The 15,945-nt window shown below is 29.7% G+C and overlaps 1 protein-coding gene across 1 annotated transcript; it reads right to left on the reverse strand.

Moving 5' to 3' along the window:
• Positions 1-398: 398 nt before the first annotated feature.
• On the reverse strand, positions 399-13,963 carry LOC108762153 (uncharacterized; the record flags this gene model as incomplete). The annotated part of the gene is made up of 5 exons (XM_018509015.1): positions 13,912-13,963; positions 2,194-2,342; positions 1,760-2,096; positions 645-842; positions 399-596 (listed from the first exon to the last, which is right to left on the reverse strand). Coding segments are annotated over exons 1-5 (934 nt in total), but the record flags the coding sequence as incomplete, so codon positions are not given.
• Positions 13,964-15,945: the final 1,982 nt, after the last annotated feature.

The following is a 15,945-nucleotide window of genomic DNA, read 5'->3' on the forward strand; positions in this document are numbered from 1 at the left end:
GCATAACATTTCTGATGCTGTCATACACAAATGTTTATTTTTAATATGGTTTGTTAAGATTACTGGCGGCTTATTTTTATTTGGACCATAATTAAATCCTTTTATCCGGTTATTTAATTCTGTTAAGCTAAAATATTTATCAACTTTTATAAATTGATATAATATCAAGCCCAAGTCATATTGACATACACCTTTGAGAACGTCGTGAATAACACAAGCAACTAAATTCTTTGTAACGTGATAATTGTTTATGCCATGAAATATACATGACTCAGATATTCCTGTTTTTTTTTCATTTTGTGATAAATCAGTATAATAATTTGTTTCAGTCCTTAATGAGGCATTATCTTCGTAAAAAACATTCTGTATGTTATTCTTGTTTACAAGACAAAATCTACAAAATTGCATTGTATTAAAGCTTTCAACAAGGCCAAGAATTGAATGTAAACCTAAATTATCACCTAAAATTAATGATAACTTAAAATAAATGCATTTTTTCTCGTTATTGTGACATATTGTTATTCCATTATTTTCTAAATAACGTAATTCATCAATAACTTTTGAAAAAGTTGTGCTATTGCTAAAAACTTTTCTATCTAAAGAATTAAATAAAATAAAAAGAAAGATATTATTTATTTTCGATATCAGTTTTGGTGGTAAACATGCTATGGACAAATACACGGCACCGCATTTAGAAATACCTTTGTGACTTCCAAGAGGGTTATTAGTTTCATAGTCATCGAAGTACAAAAACAATGGAAGAACAGTTTTACCTTCCAATTGAGCATTTATATTTTTCCAAAGTTTCCCTTGAATAAAATTTGTAATGATGGTATTATCTTCTTCAAGAGTATTGATATAATTTAGAATCAAGAACACCAGGTATTTCAAAAAATTGTTGAAAAACAAATCGAATTGGTATAAATTGAAGTTTCACCGGTATAGATTTTGCTATTTGAATACCCTTTTTACTTGTGAAGTCATTTCTTTCACCTAACAAATATTCTTGAGGTGCTATGTAAGTTCCAAGCTGTTGAAATATTTTCAAACATTGCCATTGTGTATTAATAATGGCAAATCGAGAATTTCTTTTTTCAAAAATTTCTGTAATATTGGAAATATCTTTTTCATTAGAAATATTTAATAAATTTATCACGTCATACTTAAGATCATCAAGAACATCTTTAAATAATTGACCAGTATCAATAATAATACTTTCAGTCCTGGAACGTGGAATATCAAGATAATGATATAATTTTGCAGCGAAATTTATATGTCTGTCAACATTATTGCTATTAGAGTTTTTATCGAAACTAATTATAGAATTAGTATTACTTATATGAGAAATTAAACCGAAATCAGTATTACTTGTATCAGAAAATACATCGAATATACTCGTACACAAATTTTGAAATGAATGATCAATCAAATCGGTTCTGTTTGATGAACTTGACATAGATATACATGTTTCAGTATTTTCATGACACTTTTGTAGTAAATAATTCTTTTTTTCATTTACAGTATGTTTTAATCTTATATGTTTTCGGAAAGATTCAAATGAAGAATATGTTCGTAGACACGATCTATCACCACATTTAAATACAGAAAGAGACTGATGTGATAATAACATATGACGTAAAAAAACTTTAGAAGAGAAAAAAGAACTAGCACATTCCACACAAATAAACATTTTTAATCTGATTTTAAGAGATATACTTAATAATTAATAAAATTAGTATGAGTTTTTTTTAATTATTACTTGAAAATAATACATCTACTTCTCCTATTAGAATGTTGAGAGATCGATTGCAAACATCACTTTGTAGATGAATATCAAAGCAGCACTTTTGTATAAAAATCCACAAAGATGAAGCTTGTTCTGGATAGGCACAATCTAATGCCATGTAAAGACGGAAGCATAGATCTATTGCTTCAAGCGATGAATCAACTTTGTATAATACATTTTTAACGGCAACATACGAAGCATCTATTGCTATTAACTGTCCAACAAATATTGATGTTGGTTGAAAAGTTAACCCTGCGATCCTTAATTCTTCTTTCCTTCTTTGTATACCAGGTATTATATCTGTTGCTGTCTGAAAATATATTTTAATAATTACATTAATTTTAACATAGAGAAAGTAAAAAATATATTTTTTTTATTATATTTGTAAAACAAATAAAGAAATTTACCTGGACATGTAATAAAAAAGAATCTCGTCGCTCTTGAATGGACAATTTATTCAAATTATGTACTTGACTGTTTGTTGAAATTCTTTTTCTTTTTCGTGATCCTTCAATTAAATGAGGCAGTAAGTAAAATAATAACGTGTCTTTATTATCTGTGAAATAAAATAAATAAAAATTAAAAACAAATTTATTAACTCATCTAAGATTAATATTCAAATATGTAATTATTTTTAATTTATACTTACGTTGTAGTAAAGTTGGAAGTAGATGGATATATGCTTTATCAAAAATGTTTTTGATAGATTTGCATTTTTGCAAATTTTTAATTAAGAAATTTCGAATAATTTCCCAACGATCGAAAAACGTATCATTTTTATTAGGATATAATTGATCGAAATCATTTTTTAACTATACAAATTTATAATTATTATTAATAAATTAATTTTTGTTATTGAATTGATTAAAAAAAATTTTTTATCAAACTTACCAATGTCGCACCAAGACTAATTTTTAAACATGGGAAAGACTCATAATAATCATAAATTTCACTTTTTTTTTTAATAAACCTGACGTGCTTGAAATGTTGCCATCCAGTAATCAACAATAGTTTCTTCTGGATCCAAATGATTTTTCAACCAATCCAACTTTAAATTGACAGATTCTATTAAAATTGAAAAAAATTATATGTATATTCTCATAGTATAACTTTTATTATAATATTTAAAAAATAAGAAATAAGTATATGAATAAAAAGTATGTGAATAAATTTGAAGTATCGATTATATTTACCACAAGGTTCATAAGACTGATCAATGATTGTTTTATTTAGCGGTGTTAATATACCAGATCGTCGTAATTTTGATTTTATGTAATGGAAATGTTCAATTAATTTCCCGGAAGGATTAACTCTTTTTTTATTAATACATGAATAAGGTGAATAATAAGTACGAGAGTTTTCACTCTTAAATAATTCTGTAATTAAGGTTGCCAATTCTTCAAACCGTTGACGTGTAATTCTAAAAATGAAATTTAATTTGAAAAAATTTGATAAAATAAAATTAAATACTATTATAATAACAAATTAAATAGCACATAATTTTATGGAGAAAAATTATTAATTTATTATGATAATATGTATAAATCTTACACAAAATTATTAAGATGATCTGGATTTCGGCCAATATTCACATTTTGAAAAGCTCGATCTTCTTGTTGAATAATTAATCGACTTAATAAGTTTCGTGTCTGTTTAGATAAACGTCCATTATCATGATAAGCTTTTAATACCAATTTTCCTTTCGTAGTATTTGATAGTAATTTATGAATGGCCTACAATATCATACTTAATTATATATTTAAATGATAATACAGATACATAAACGAAGATAAAAATGAATAAAGTACTAACATTTTCTCTTTGATCATTATAAAATCCTTCTCGATTCTGCAATTAATATAATATTTTTCTTATTATTTTAAATAATAATATAATTTTTCTTAATAAAAATAAATTACTCTAAAAATACTCTAAAAAAAAAAAGATTTTACTGTAAAATTTGAAATAAAATATTGAAAATATAAATTAATTGCAATTACCTCGCTTTTAAGTTTATGTATTATATTACATATATAATGTAATTTTGATATATTAAATAAAAAGTGAATTTGTGTTATACTGTGTTACAATTGGATTTTAATATCAATTCATAGAGACAAACATAAATAATATTTAAATCTTACTTTTTCTGGATTATTATCCATAATTGCTGTGAAAAAATATAAAAGAAACACAAAATATAAATCACTTTCATTCCAAAAATATCATATATAAATTTGATTGACACAGTATAGTGCAATTTATTCAAATAATTGTGTTATATATATTTTGTATAAAGTTAATAGAAGTAGACTGCGTTCTATTCAACACAATGCTTGTGAAATTATTCCATCCTTGTTATCAAATAAGGACAAACAATTCTTGTGAGCATTGTGATCGAGCGTTAAGATGGCCTACACAGTCAATAATACTGATCAGTAATATTGAATCAGTAATACTGACAGTATGCAGCAATATTTTCAGTATTTTTGACCTTACACGATCAGTATTATTGATATAATATATTTCTCTCACTTTAGTTTTATATATATTATCTATTGCACCGTGAAATACTGTGACATGAATTCTAATAAAAACGATACTGATGCTCGAAAACCAAAATTCAGACACCGTCAACATTTTACGTCAATCCATTGACATTAACCACACACACTCAGTAATATTATCAGTATTTATTAATATTTATGAATTATGATATTATTGACCATGTAGGATCATCTTCGTAACGAACGCGGCCATAAAGTTGCATGAAAATTGAGTACACATAAATTACGTCATAGAACACACATAAGGCGATTTTAGGCGTGCTTCTGCTATAGCAACCAAAAGCAACCATGATTAAGAGTGTTAAGACTATCTTTGTCTTCTGATTCCTGAAAAAGAAGATAGCCTTAGTCGCGATTGTTTTTGGTTGCTATGTGGTGGCCAGAAGCACGCCAAAAATCGCCCATGATCATATAATCAAACTATTTACTTACAGAAAGAAACTCGGATATGATGATCCTCTTCTAAACTTATATACTTTTGTGTAATGCACTCACAATATTACGCACAAATATTATGCACTGCTACGCACTTCGAATCACTTCAGACTCGGGCCACGAATGATGGCAGGACGCGGACGACTTGTCGACTTCTGTTCGTTTGTTTCCTGTTCGTACAAGTTCTAGCGTAGCTAGAGACACACTCGACGACAAAAATAACCGATAAATATCGATTACAGTTGATAAATTACCATTACATGCTAAAATTATTATAAGCGACTAAATGAGATAAAAAATATCATACTGCATGGTAAAAATTGTATGAGCTATTTTATATATTTATAACTACTTGGCATCTATTCTGTTGAAAATAATAAAGAATCATAAACTGCGTAACATATTTTAAAATTATTGAAATTTTACTATACTCTTTAGTAAAATTAATAAAATATATTATATATCTTATTATGATACATATCAATAAATCAAAGAGACTCACATACTATTCTTTGAAATACTATGTTGTCCCACTATTATCATGATTTTCAGACTAAATTCTAAGAGAAAATTCTCTCCGTGTAGAATCAATTAATTTTAATGGATAATGTTTTCAAATTTGATATATATCGATCGTAATGTACACAGAATGTGCAAGAGTTAAAGAAATAATAATTTAAATATTTTTAAAAACTATTACAAAACAATAGAATTTATATTTAATTTTTTCTTTTACACAACTTTGCTTTCTACCTCACCTGGTAATTTTATTCAGTGCTGTATGAAAATATCTATTTTTATAATTATTATATGTATCTGTAAATATGCAGTAATATAAAAAGAGCATAATAATAAACCGTGAAGAATTTCTGGACTTCATTTCTTTTCGTCATAACATTAACAAGAAACCCTGTTCGAATAAAGAAATCCTGGTACCTCTCCCTAGGGCATATATTCGTATACTAACTCAAGATATTTGATATGATCCTCGAGATATATTACATACACTCTATATTCACCAATATTTCAACCGCGTCATTGTAAAGGGTTTCGCGTTGATCTCGGTAATAAAAGGAGGAAAGTTTATTCGCAAACCGCGACCTTCCGAGTCTCCAGCGTAAGCTAATACCCGTGGTGGCCGTAACATTTTCTAAGGACAATGAGATTTCAACGGCGAGAAAGAATACTCATTGCGGATTATTACAATAATTATTATTACCACCGCACTCGTCAGCCATGGCTGAAATCGAGAATGCATGCCATCTCTCTTCTTATTGACGCGAATGTGTGGTATTTTAAACACACAGTGTAATTGATACGTGCAGAGCGCCATTGGCAATACTCGCAGATTTTAATCGTAATTTGAATTAAATTAATGCGTAGAAACGTACGATATACTCATAGAATATATTAATAATTTAATAATAATTATTTGCATACATCTGTATACGCGTCAACCTATGGAAATAACAATAATAATGACTACGTCTCAGAAAATTATAAATTTAATATTTCTTTAGGAGCATTTATACGCTTGCATTACATTATAATAATAATAAAGTAATGATTTTAAATATTTCTCTATAAGCAGTAATATTTCTAATCTTATTTGTATTAACATCCATCTTTTTAACATTACTTATATTTGCAAAAGAAGACATTGTCTGCGAATGGAATTTCTTGAACGTCTTGTAGGTAACATCTTCATTACGAAAACTTCTTTTGAAAAATTATTTTTTGCTCCCTTCTCAAAATAATTTCGCGCATCTCTTATTCAAGGAAGGAATACGGATTACAACCAAAGCGCAATCATACTTGGCGATTCCACAGGCGATGGAAAGCAGCTTTGCGGTTACCATAGGCAACTCCAACGCAGCGGTTACGATTAAATAAAAATTGTTCAAGAAAATAGTCGAGATAATGAGTTGGCGCGTACAAAGCTCAGACGCCTTTGCGATCTCATCTAACATTAATTAAATGTTTTGCAACTACCAAAGTGTTAAAGATTAGCTTTTATTGTATTTCTACGCTTAGGGATACAGGATATTTCGCAAGCCAACCTGTTCTAAAGCTTTCTCAGAAGATAAAGAAAATATCGCTGAGATAATGATCACCTTTGAAACACGGAAAATTTATTGCGAAAAATATCACTTAAGGTTATTTTGATTGAATATAGTCTTCTTCCCTAACGTATAGTATTGAATATTCCTTGGTTGATTTTCATTTAATATTGAATACAATTTTTTTTCATCATCATCGAGAAATGATTTTTTTTTAAAAGTTCTTGATTTTCTTAAATTCTCGCTAAACATTCAAAAAATAAAAAAAAATTATTTTCTTTTATATTCGCGTTTCACGATATGGAAGAAACATCAATCACAATGTACGTGACTCCGAGCTTTATCGTTTTTTTTTTCTGTAAGTTTTCCGCAAGAATTGCGCAACCACAAAACTTTGTGCCACCCACAGCGTTATTAACTTCCCGGTTTCTATTCTCAGTTCTATGTCTCTCATCTTTGCAGGTTTTATGGAGTCGTGTAAATCAGTCGCGAATTAACGAACCTTTTCGATTCTTCTTTAAAGTGGAAGGTATTCAACTCTCCAATCTGTCAGCGCTTGAGATGAGACTCACCTCTAATTGAAAACTGTCATGTCAGCTCAACCGTCGACGAATTTTATTTGCCGTTAACTGTGCTAAACTTGTTATTTTGATTGCAAGCGTGGTTATTTGACGGCACCGCAGATCTTATTTTATACAAAGAGCAAGACAATGTTTTAGATCAATTTCAGGAAATAATCCGTATTGCTCATTTAAATTTTCTCAATAAACGCAAACTAATCATATTATTTATATGTTTATTGAAAGAATTTGAACGTAATTAAAATTCTTCATGGAAAATATGGTTTGGCGCTAAATTATCTAAAAATTTAGCTAAATACAAATCTGAAATTTTATCAAATTATCAAAATAATCATGTAGGCTACTCAAGCTGGTTATTAGAATGTCAAAATTTTTTGCAGTATTGCTCATCATGCTTAAAAAAGTTTCCTACATAATTATTTTTAGTTTAATAAAATTATTTTCAGATTTGTATGCAGCTTTTTTAGATACTTCTAAAGCAAAACTATTCTTTCCATGTACATCTCAAATATTTTTTAAAAGAAAATGATTAGTGAAATTATTATCTGTCAGATAATATATATATATATACCATATATGCGTACAGAATATTTTTCATTCTATTTACGTTTGAAACAAAACGTTAGAAATACAACGTGACAATTTAACGTGACAGCAGTAAATCCGTTTGGTTTCGATTTATGATTTGAACTGTTTATTATATCAGTTTTATCAATTTTACCATTTAAATTAAAATGGTAGAATAGAACACGTCATATTGGTGGTAAATGCCAGTAGAGATTTTCGATAACCAAACGTGTCAAAATTTATGAGCGAAGTCTTGACGTTGCGAATCGTGATAGCCGATCTCTCTCGCTATTCGTCACTGTCGGAATGTAATGTACGCATCGCATGCATCATATTCTGCGACACATATGCCACAATTTAAAGCTCTTAATGTTCTTTATGAAAAACTATTTTATCAAAGGCATTTCGTCCAAAGGCATTCAATCTATCTAATAATATATGTTAAATTTGGAATAAATTTATGCATAAATTTGGAATAAATAATGCATATATTGACATATATAACTTCATAAATAACATAATTTAATAAATTAATATAAAATTAATAAATCTGAGAAGACAAAGTAATTAGCAATAATTACAATTGTTTTCTTAATAATTATTAACAAAACTGTTTGCAATGTTGAGTTTATTTTTAATTGATTCGCTTCTTTTAATCAAAATTTTTAATACAAAAGTTGTCGTTAATTAAAAAGAACACATGTTTCTTTGTCGAACGTCATAATTTTTAATCGTTACATGCACCACTTATGGTCACTAACGACGACCACGTGATTCCGCTCGTCACTGAAAAAGAAACGAAATCGAAAGAGAACTCGTAAAAGAGACAGAAAAGAATTAATGTTCTTCGAGTTGTACCATTAAGTGCAACATTTCGTGACAGGTAATCGCATTTACAAGCAAATAAAAGTACGTATTAGTGACAAGGAAATAAACCAGAAAATAGAAGAAAGAGTATTACTGAATATCAATCGTAATTAATAAAATAACAGCCTGAAGGCTTTTGGCGATTTTCTAATTTCATATATTATATATTTTATACGTTAAATATATCGCTCATCTCCTACAACAATGACATAATTAAACAATTGTCATTTTTTAATTGCTTACGCAAAAACCAAGAAAAAAATAGGAAAAGCACACTTCAAAGGGATATACGTACTTTTAATCCTTTATAATCAATTATGATACCAAAATTACATTTCGAAGTTAATATATTACATAATATAACATTATTAATTAAAATTTTAATAATTCAAAATTTATTTTTAAAAAATTTTGTTTTTTAATTATATATGTCGTTGTTATAATAAATAAACGATACATATTTGTAGGATTAATCTAGATTATTGTACGGGGTCAACTAGGCTCTCTCGTCAAGATTATTTTTATATTCACAGTTTCGACGCAGATTTTATACGGTGTCGTCGCAGATTTCGGCGAACGGGTTGGACGGAACGGGGTTTTTACGAGCGGTTTTGTTGCTCCGGTTGGTCGGTAGTCAGCACATTGTGCTCTACGCCGCCGATGGAAGGCGCGGTTTTGCGGTCGTTTGCCGACGGCTTCGAGGGCGTCCGCTACATGTTGAGAATAAATAAAAAGGAAAAGGAGGAAAACTGCGGGAAAGGGAAGACGTAGGCGAATAGGTGCGTACACGCCTCGTCTTTTAAAGGCCGCGCGTTCACAAGAATACCGGAAGAAACGTCGCAACCGTGAACAGAAGGGAAGTAATGATGCAATGATATGGGAAACATAATTAAATGTATATAAATAATTAAGTGTACGATAACGGTAATTTTTATAAATATTTAATGAAGGGAGAAAGGAAGAAAAATAGACGTAATTTATCTGGATCGACGGAAGTAATTTAATTATTCTGATTGAATAATTTTTCAAGTGGGATTTTCTATGTGTGAGAGCAATTTAGTGATCTTGATTAAATTATTCTCACATAAAAAGTTATCAATTATTTATTATTAAATTACACTTTAAAATTAAATTGAAATAAAATTTCGAAAACTTTAAAAAAGAATTTTTTATTTAATTTTTTTCCAAGTTTATCATTCAAAACTCTTCAATTTTCATTATCTTCTATGACGTTTCAATACATCAAAGTTAAAATTATTGAAGCTATTAGTTTTTACGTTTAAAAACGAAGACCATTCAATGCGTTTTAAATCCGATGAAGTGCATTTTTACTTACGTGGCTCGTCGCAGTTCTGAAAGGCGAACAGGAGGAAGAAACGGCGAGAGAGAAGCTGCAGAGCTCTCTCCGTGGTGTAGTCAGGAAGAAAAATCTCAGTTATATTTCACACGCCATCGAAGTGTCATGTGTGCACGCGTGCGTGTTCGTGCGGGCAAGACGCACTGGCACGTACACGCGTGTCCTGCGCTTCTCTCCCACGAAGAACACCAACCCGACCGTATCTTCGTCCTCCTCGCTTTCTTTTTTCATCTTTTTTCACGCCTTTATTTTTTCTGTTTTATTTTTCAGAGACTCTCTCTCTCTCTCTCTCTCTCTCTCTCTCTCTCTCTTTCAATTGCTTTTCAGGGGTGTGAAAATGAGCTCTCGTTTCCCCTTTTCTAGTATCGTATCTATCCCTTAATGTCACCTAAAGCAGATACTTTCTAGGTACATTGCAAAAAACGAGCGAATGGAAGAGAACTATATAAAGTTTTCAAGGATTTTTGAATATCTATGTTAAAGCTCGATTTATAGCAATGATATCCTAATTTAAATATCACTATAAATACAATTTAAATTTTATCTGTAATAATTTACGCAAGATATAATCTCAATTTTATTAAAATAATTTTCAATTTTGAATTATTATATAAATATTGTACTAGTTCACGTACGACAGCAAATGTTAATAGAAATTAAGCATCGTGCGGAAAATAACGGATTTGCAACGTAGTGCAAAATGTGTGACATTTAAGACTTGTATTTCCTCACTGCAGCCATGAATTATGACGCTACAAGCAAAAATCATGTGAATTATTTCCTAACAATATACGTCAAAATAAATTAATTTTTTCGTTTACCACTACGATACATTTGAAGAGAAACTTTTTTTCAGTAAATCAACAAATAGCTGTAAATCTTGATCCAATATCGTGAGAAACATTTTCACAAATATAAGATATGCATAAAGAAAGGAGAGCTTTTTTTCAATATATTTTATCAATCTTATCAATGTTACCAAAGCAAGGCAAGTGATAATAGAATAAAATATTAATTTATTTCGATATGTAGTGCGAGAAAAAATTGCGGAATATTCTAATAATCAATAATGACTTAATAAAAATCGTAATGATGTAAAGAGTGTATTTTTAGTATAATGATCTTGTTACACACTGTTAGAAGTGTTCTTAAATTTTATTAACTTTTAATGTACATTGGTGAATAAAGTTTAATTTCTCTGTAACTGAAAGGACTATTAATGCACATGTTAATGAGATTTAAGTTTACAGTAACTGAAAAATTAAGTGTAATGAAATTTAATATACTTTTCATTTACGGATATAGATGACATTTAATTAATCGTAATTGAAATAACTATTAATATACATATTAATGAAATTTAAGTTTGTAGTATATTAAATTTCATTTACCTACATTTACATTTACGAATATTAATAATATTTTAATTAAGCCTAATACTATTAACGCTTAACGTTTAATACGTTTACGTTTCTTACATGTCATTAACGTAAATTACTTTTCAGTTACAGATCTCGTACTTTTCATTAACGTAAATTAATTTCTATAATAATATGTTCATTAATTTCAATACATACGTTCATCACGTTTAAGACTACTGTAATTTAGTTTTTATTTACATCATTCATTACCTTTAATTTCGTGCATAATCACATGCTTCCTTTACATATGTTAATTAAAATTCATTGAGAAATTTCTAACAGTGCAGATACGACTAACGAAAATACGTATCTAGTACATATCTACGACGTATAACAAGAGGAAGTACAATTATCTATGACGATTACGTTAACTATTAAAATGACGTTAAAACTGACGGAACGGTAACATCATAGAAAACGAAGTGAAAAACGAAGTACGTACGCTATGTTTACATAGCACTCGACTTCTCCTAGATGGGAGGAAATTGGCTGTTCGGAGCGCAACGACGACGACAAGAAACAACAGCTCCGTGTGCACAGATAATCAAGTCTCTTCCGTTAATTGGTAAGCGGCACGATAGTCAATGGTAGAATCTAGACATGGGCAATTGGTGAATATCGGTATTTACACTCTCAGCTTCGTGAATACGGAAGCATCACTGGACCGACTATTATATATGGACGCGAAACGGCGAGATAATTCCTCTATACCGTGCGTTAAAGATGACCTGGTCACGCTCGGCTAACTCGAGGACTTCGACGTATCAATTAAGGCAAGATGAACGCCACACGGAATATCGATGTTCAGGAAGAAAACGCCCTTGTGGGAAGCGACGAGAAATCCCGTTCGTTTCCAATTGCAATGCATTGCAGTGAGAGATTTGGTATTGAATTGAAGCGTGTACGCTTCTCTTGCAAATCATTTCCATTATATCTCACTCTGGCTCCTTTTCCCAATATTAGAATCACATAGGGGAGACCAGGGCTGGTTTTCGTACGGGGTTGATTGTCAAAATGCTTATAATTCACACAAGACACGGCAGAAAAATCTCTTTTTTTGACTGTAGATAGCTGATATAATATTAATTTGTTGTGTAAAATGGTTTGCACCACAAGCATTGTATATATTATTTATAGCGATTTTTGAGAAAATGAAGTTGGTGAGTAAATTTTTATAATCACCGATTTTGTTGTCTGACAAGTCTTTGGCATTATTAACCGTAATATCCCTGTATTCATAGAAAATGACATATCTTAGAAGATCTTTGCTACAATTAAGTAATCATTATTCTGATTTAGTTTGTGAATACAATCTGTTTTATTAAAAATGGTTATGTGGGGTAGATTGACCAAAATGAGACGAGATTAGGTGAGAATTAATTTTTTTTTATATCTTTAGAGGACACATTTTCAGAGAATATACTTGCAAATATATTATATTTCATATAGATATATATTTTTTCATTTTTCATATAGAAACTATGATACAAAAACAAATTACGTATTTTATGATTAAAATAACTATTTTATTTGTATTAATACTATAATTACTATTATTTCTCAAAATATAGAACTGATATTAAAATAAAAATTGTGTTTTTTATATGTTGTCCATAACAAATATGCTACTGCCAATCCTAGAACGTGTGACAATCAACCCAGAACACGGGGTTAATTGTCATATTTTCGCAGCTTCATTTAAAATTAAATAACTTATTTTTATGATATGATGAATTTACGAGTAACATTTTTTTTAATACCTAAAGGATGTAGGTATATATTGTAACGTATATAATATTTCAAAATCAGGCATCCACTTTTTTCTAAAAATCAATAATCAAAAACTGTGACAATCGGTCCCGATCTCCCCTACATGTGCATGGCTATGTGTGTTATTAATTAAATTTTTCGGACAATAGGAGTAATTCTGGGAGATTAGATAAATGGCGTTGAAATGCACCTTGTGAAGGCAGGGGATATCATATATGATCACACAATGTAAGTTATCGAAGCTTTCTCGGCGGCTTTATGGCAGACAATTTGGGAACAATTGAGAATGAGGCGCATAGTTTACTAATTGTCGATGTGGAGAACGATTATTACGCCGCGAAGAAGCCTTTGGCGGAGTGAGGCGTGAGTAATCCGAGAAGATACTGTTAGGTATCTCACACAGGAGGGCTTCTCTCACGTGCCGGGGGCCAATTCCCCAGGTCGCGCGTCGCATACCTAACACGCGATTTGATCCGTTTCTTTTTGAGGTAGGTTATTACCGTATTCCTTGGAGAAGAGCCTAAGTCTTCCAAGTCTCTCGGACCCGCCCATTTCGTTTAAGTTAAATGGAACGTGCGACCAGCCATTAAATTATCTTTTAAAAATATAGATACATGTACCTACTTGCGAACTACGATGCTGGAGATTAAGCGCGCGATGGCTGGAACGAATTACGCATGTTATTAAAAATGTTGGACTATGCAGAGATATATGTACTACTTAGAAAGGATGAAAAAAAGCTTAGTGAAAGTATTTAAAAATTTAGCTACATATAAAGCTGAAAATAATTTTGTTGAACCATCAAAATAATTACGTAGGATGCTCAAATGACTGCTAAAATGTCAACATTTTTTGCAGGATTGCTTGTTATGCTTGATGAGTCAATGAAATTATTTTCATATCTCTCTGCATTAATTTTTAAATACTTTAGCTTATGTTTCGAAATAGTTCTTTCCGTATATTTTTTAAAATTAAAGCATAATTTCTTTTTCCAAAATTAGATGCCCGTCCAGACCTATTTATAACATTTTTGAAATTTCACAACTATACTTCGCAAAACGTGAAATAATTAGCATCAACAGTTATTAAAATGCGTTGATGAGCTTAAATTACAATTTTATGGTTTCCATGCGATGTATTGATTTTATTATAAAATTCACAGAATATTTTACAAAAATCCGTTTTTTACAAAAATGCTGAAAAGATTTACGTGGACATAGATAGCAAGAATTATTTTTCGATTTTCTCACTTTTTACTGCCAAGCCTTTTACTAAAGTACTGATAACAAATTTTTTCTTCAATATACGTGAGTACATACACTCTACCGCATATGCATTAAACGATATTACCTTGCATGCTTTATCGATAGATATTTAAGTCGGCTGACACACTTTTGATATACTCGATTCGTCACATATTCCATTATGTCCTCTCAGTTATATTCTCTTATATTCATCTGTGCGTTATCTTTGACAATTTCACGCATGTTAGGCTGCACGTTTTCTAATGGCTTATCCACGTCACGGGATAGACTTACGCGTGCCTAACAGCTCGATACAACGTGTATGTATCACATAGAACCTGCTTTCGCTATTATACTATAATTTACCTCATGCGTAAAGTAGAGAGAGACCTATCATAATTCGCGCAAAAAATCGGCACGCATAAGATTATGTATCGTGCCGATTTGTTAATTTCACGAGAAATCGATAACCGCGATAATCAAAGTGACTACCGTTTAACGGTCGATATATTGCTTAAGCGTTCGCAGCGTTTCTCAATAAAACCGTATTTTTCCTTAGTATATAATCTATTTTCTAAAGGAAAACTAACTTGCACCGTGTTATAACAAAATATTTTTTGTAAGATTAATTATAAAATAATTTTAGAAACTATATATTCTATTTTTTAAATAAATGTTTTTATTCAATAATATCTAGTGTTTCATCAAGATCAAGAAATTCAAGAAATCTTGTCTTGGTTTTGTCTTGAATCAAGACAAGGTCAAGACAAGAAATTGGAAATTGATTTCAAAACAAGACAAGAAATTGTTATCTAGACGAAGATTTCTTGACAAGAAGTCAAGAAATTTTTTGAATTTCAGTGACAGTTTTTATTTTTAATATTTTATTATTTTAATGTTTAAATATTTTATTTCTCGATTCGAAAAGTTTTGCATAAGTTAGGTTTCAACATTTCCAATTATATTTATTGGTATTTAACAGATTATATAATATAGAAATGTATGTTTATACATTTTCATTAAATAGCAAAATAGCATATGAACACAGTGTAAATCGATTATTAAAAAAGTAAAATCCCTGATCTAACCAAATTAAATCATACTCACCAATATGTCTTTATTGTACTAGATATTAATCTTTATATTTATGTAAAGGAATATATATAAAATGAATATTGCGAGATTACCGGCAAAAGTATATTATGTATAAACATTTGCGTACTTCTACTAATAGTATCAATTAAATCAGGAATGATTAAAATATATAGTAATTATAATAATAATAAATAT

Source organism: Trachymyrmex cornetzi, unplaced genomic scaffold (genome assembly GCF_001594075.2).
Source record: "Trachymyrmex cornetzi isolate Tcor2-1 unplaced genomic scaffold, Tcor1.1 scaffold279, whole genome shotgun sequence".
NCBI classification, from domain to species: domain Eukaryota; kingdom Metazoa; phylum Arthropoda; class Insecta; order Hymenoptera; family Formicidae; genus Trachymyrmex; species Trachymyrmex cornetzi.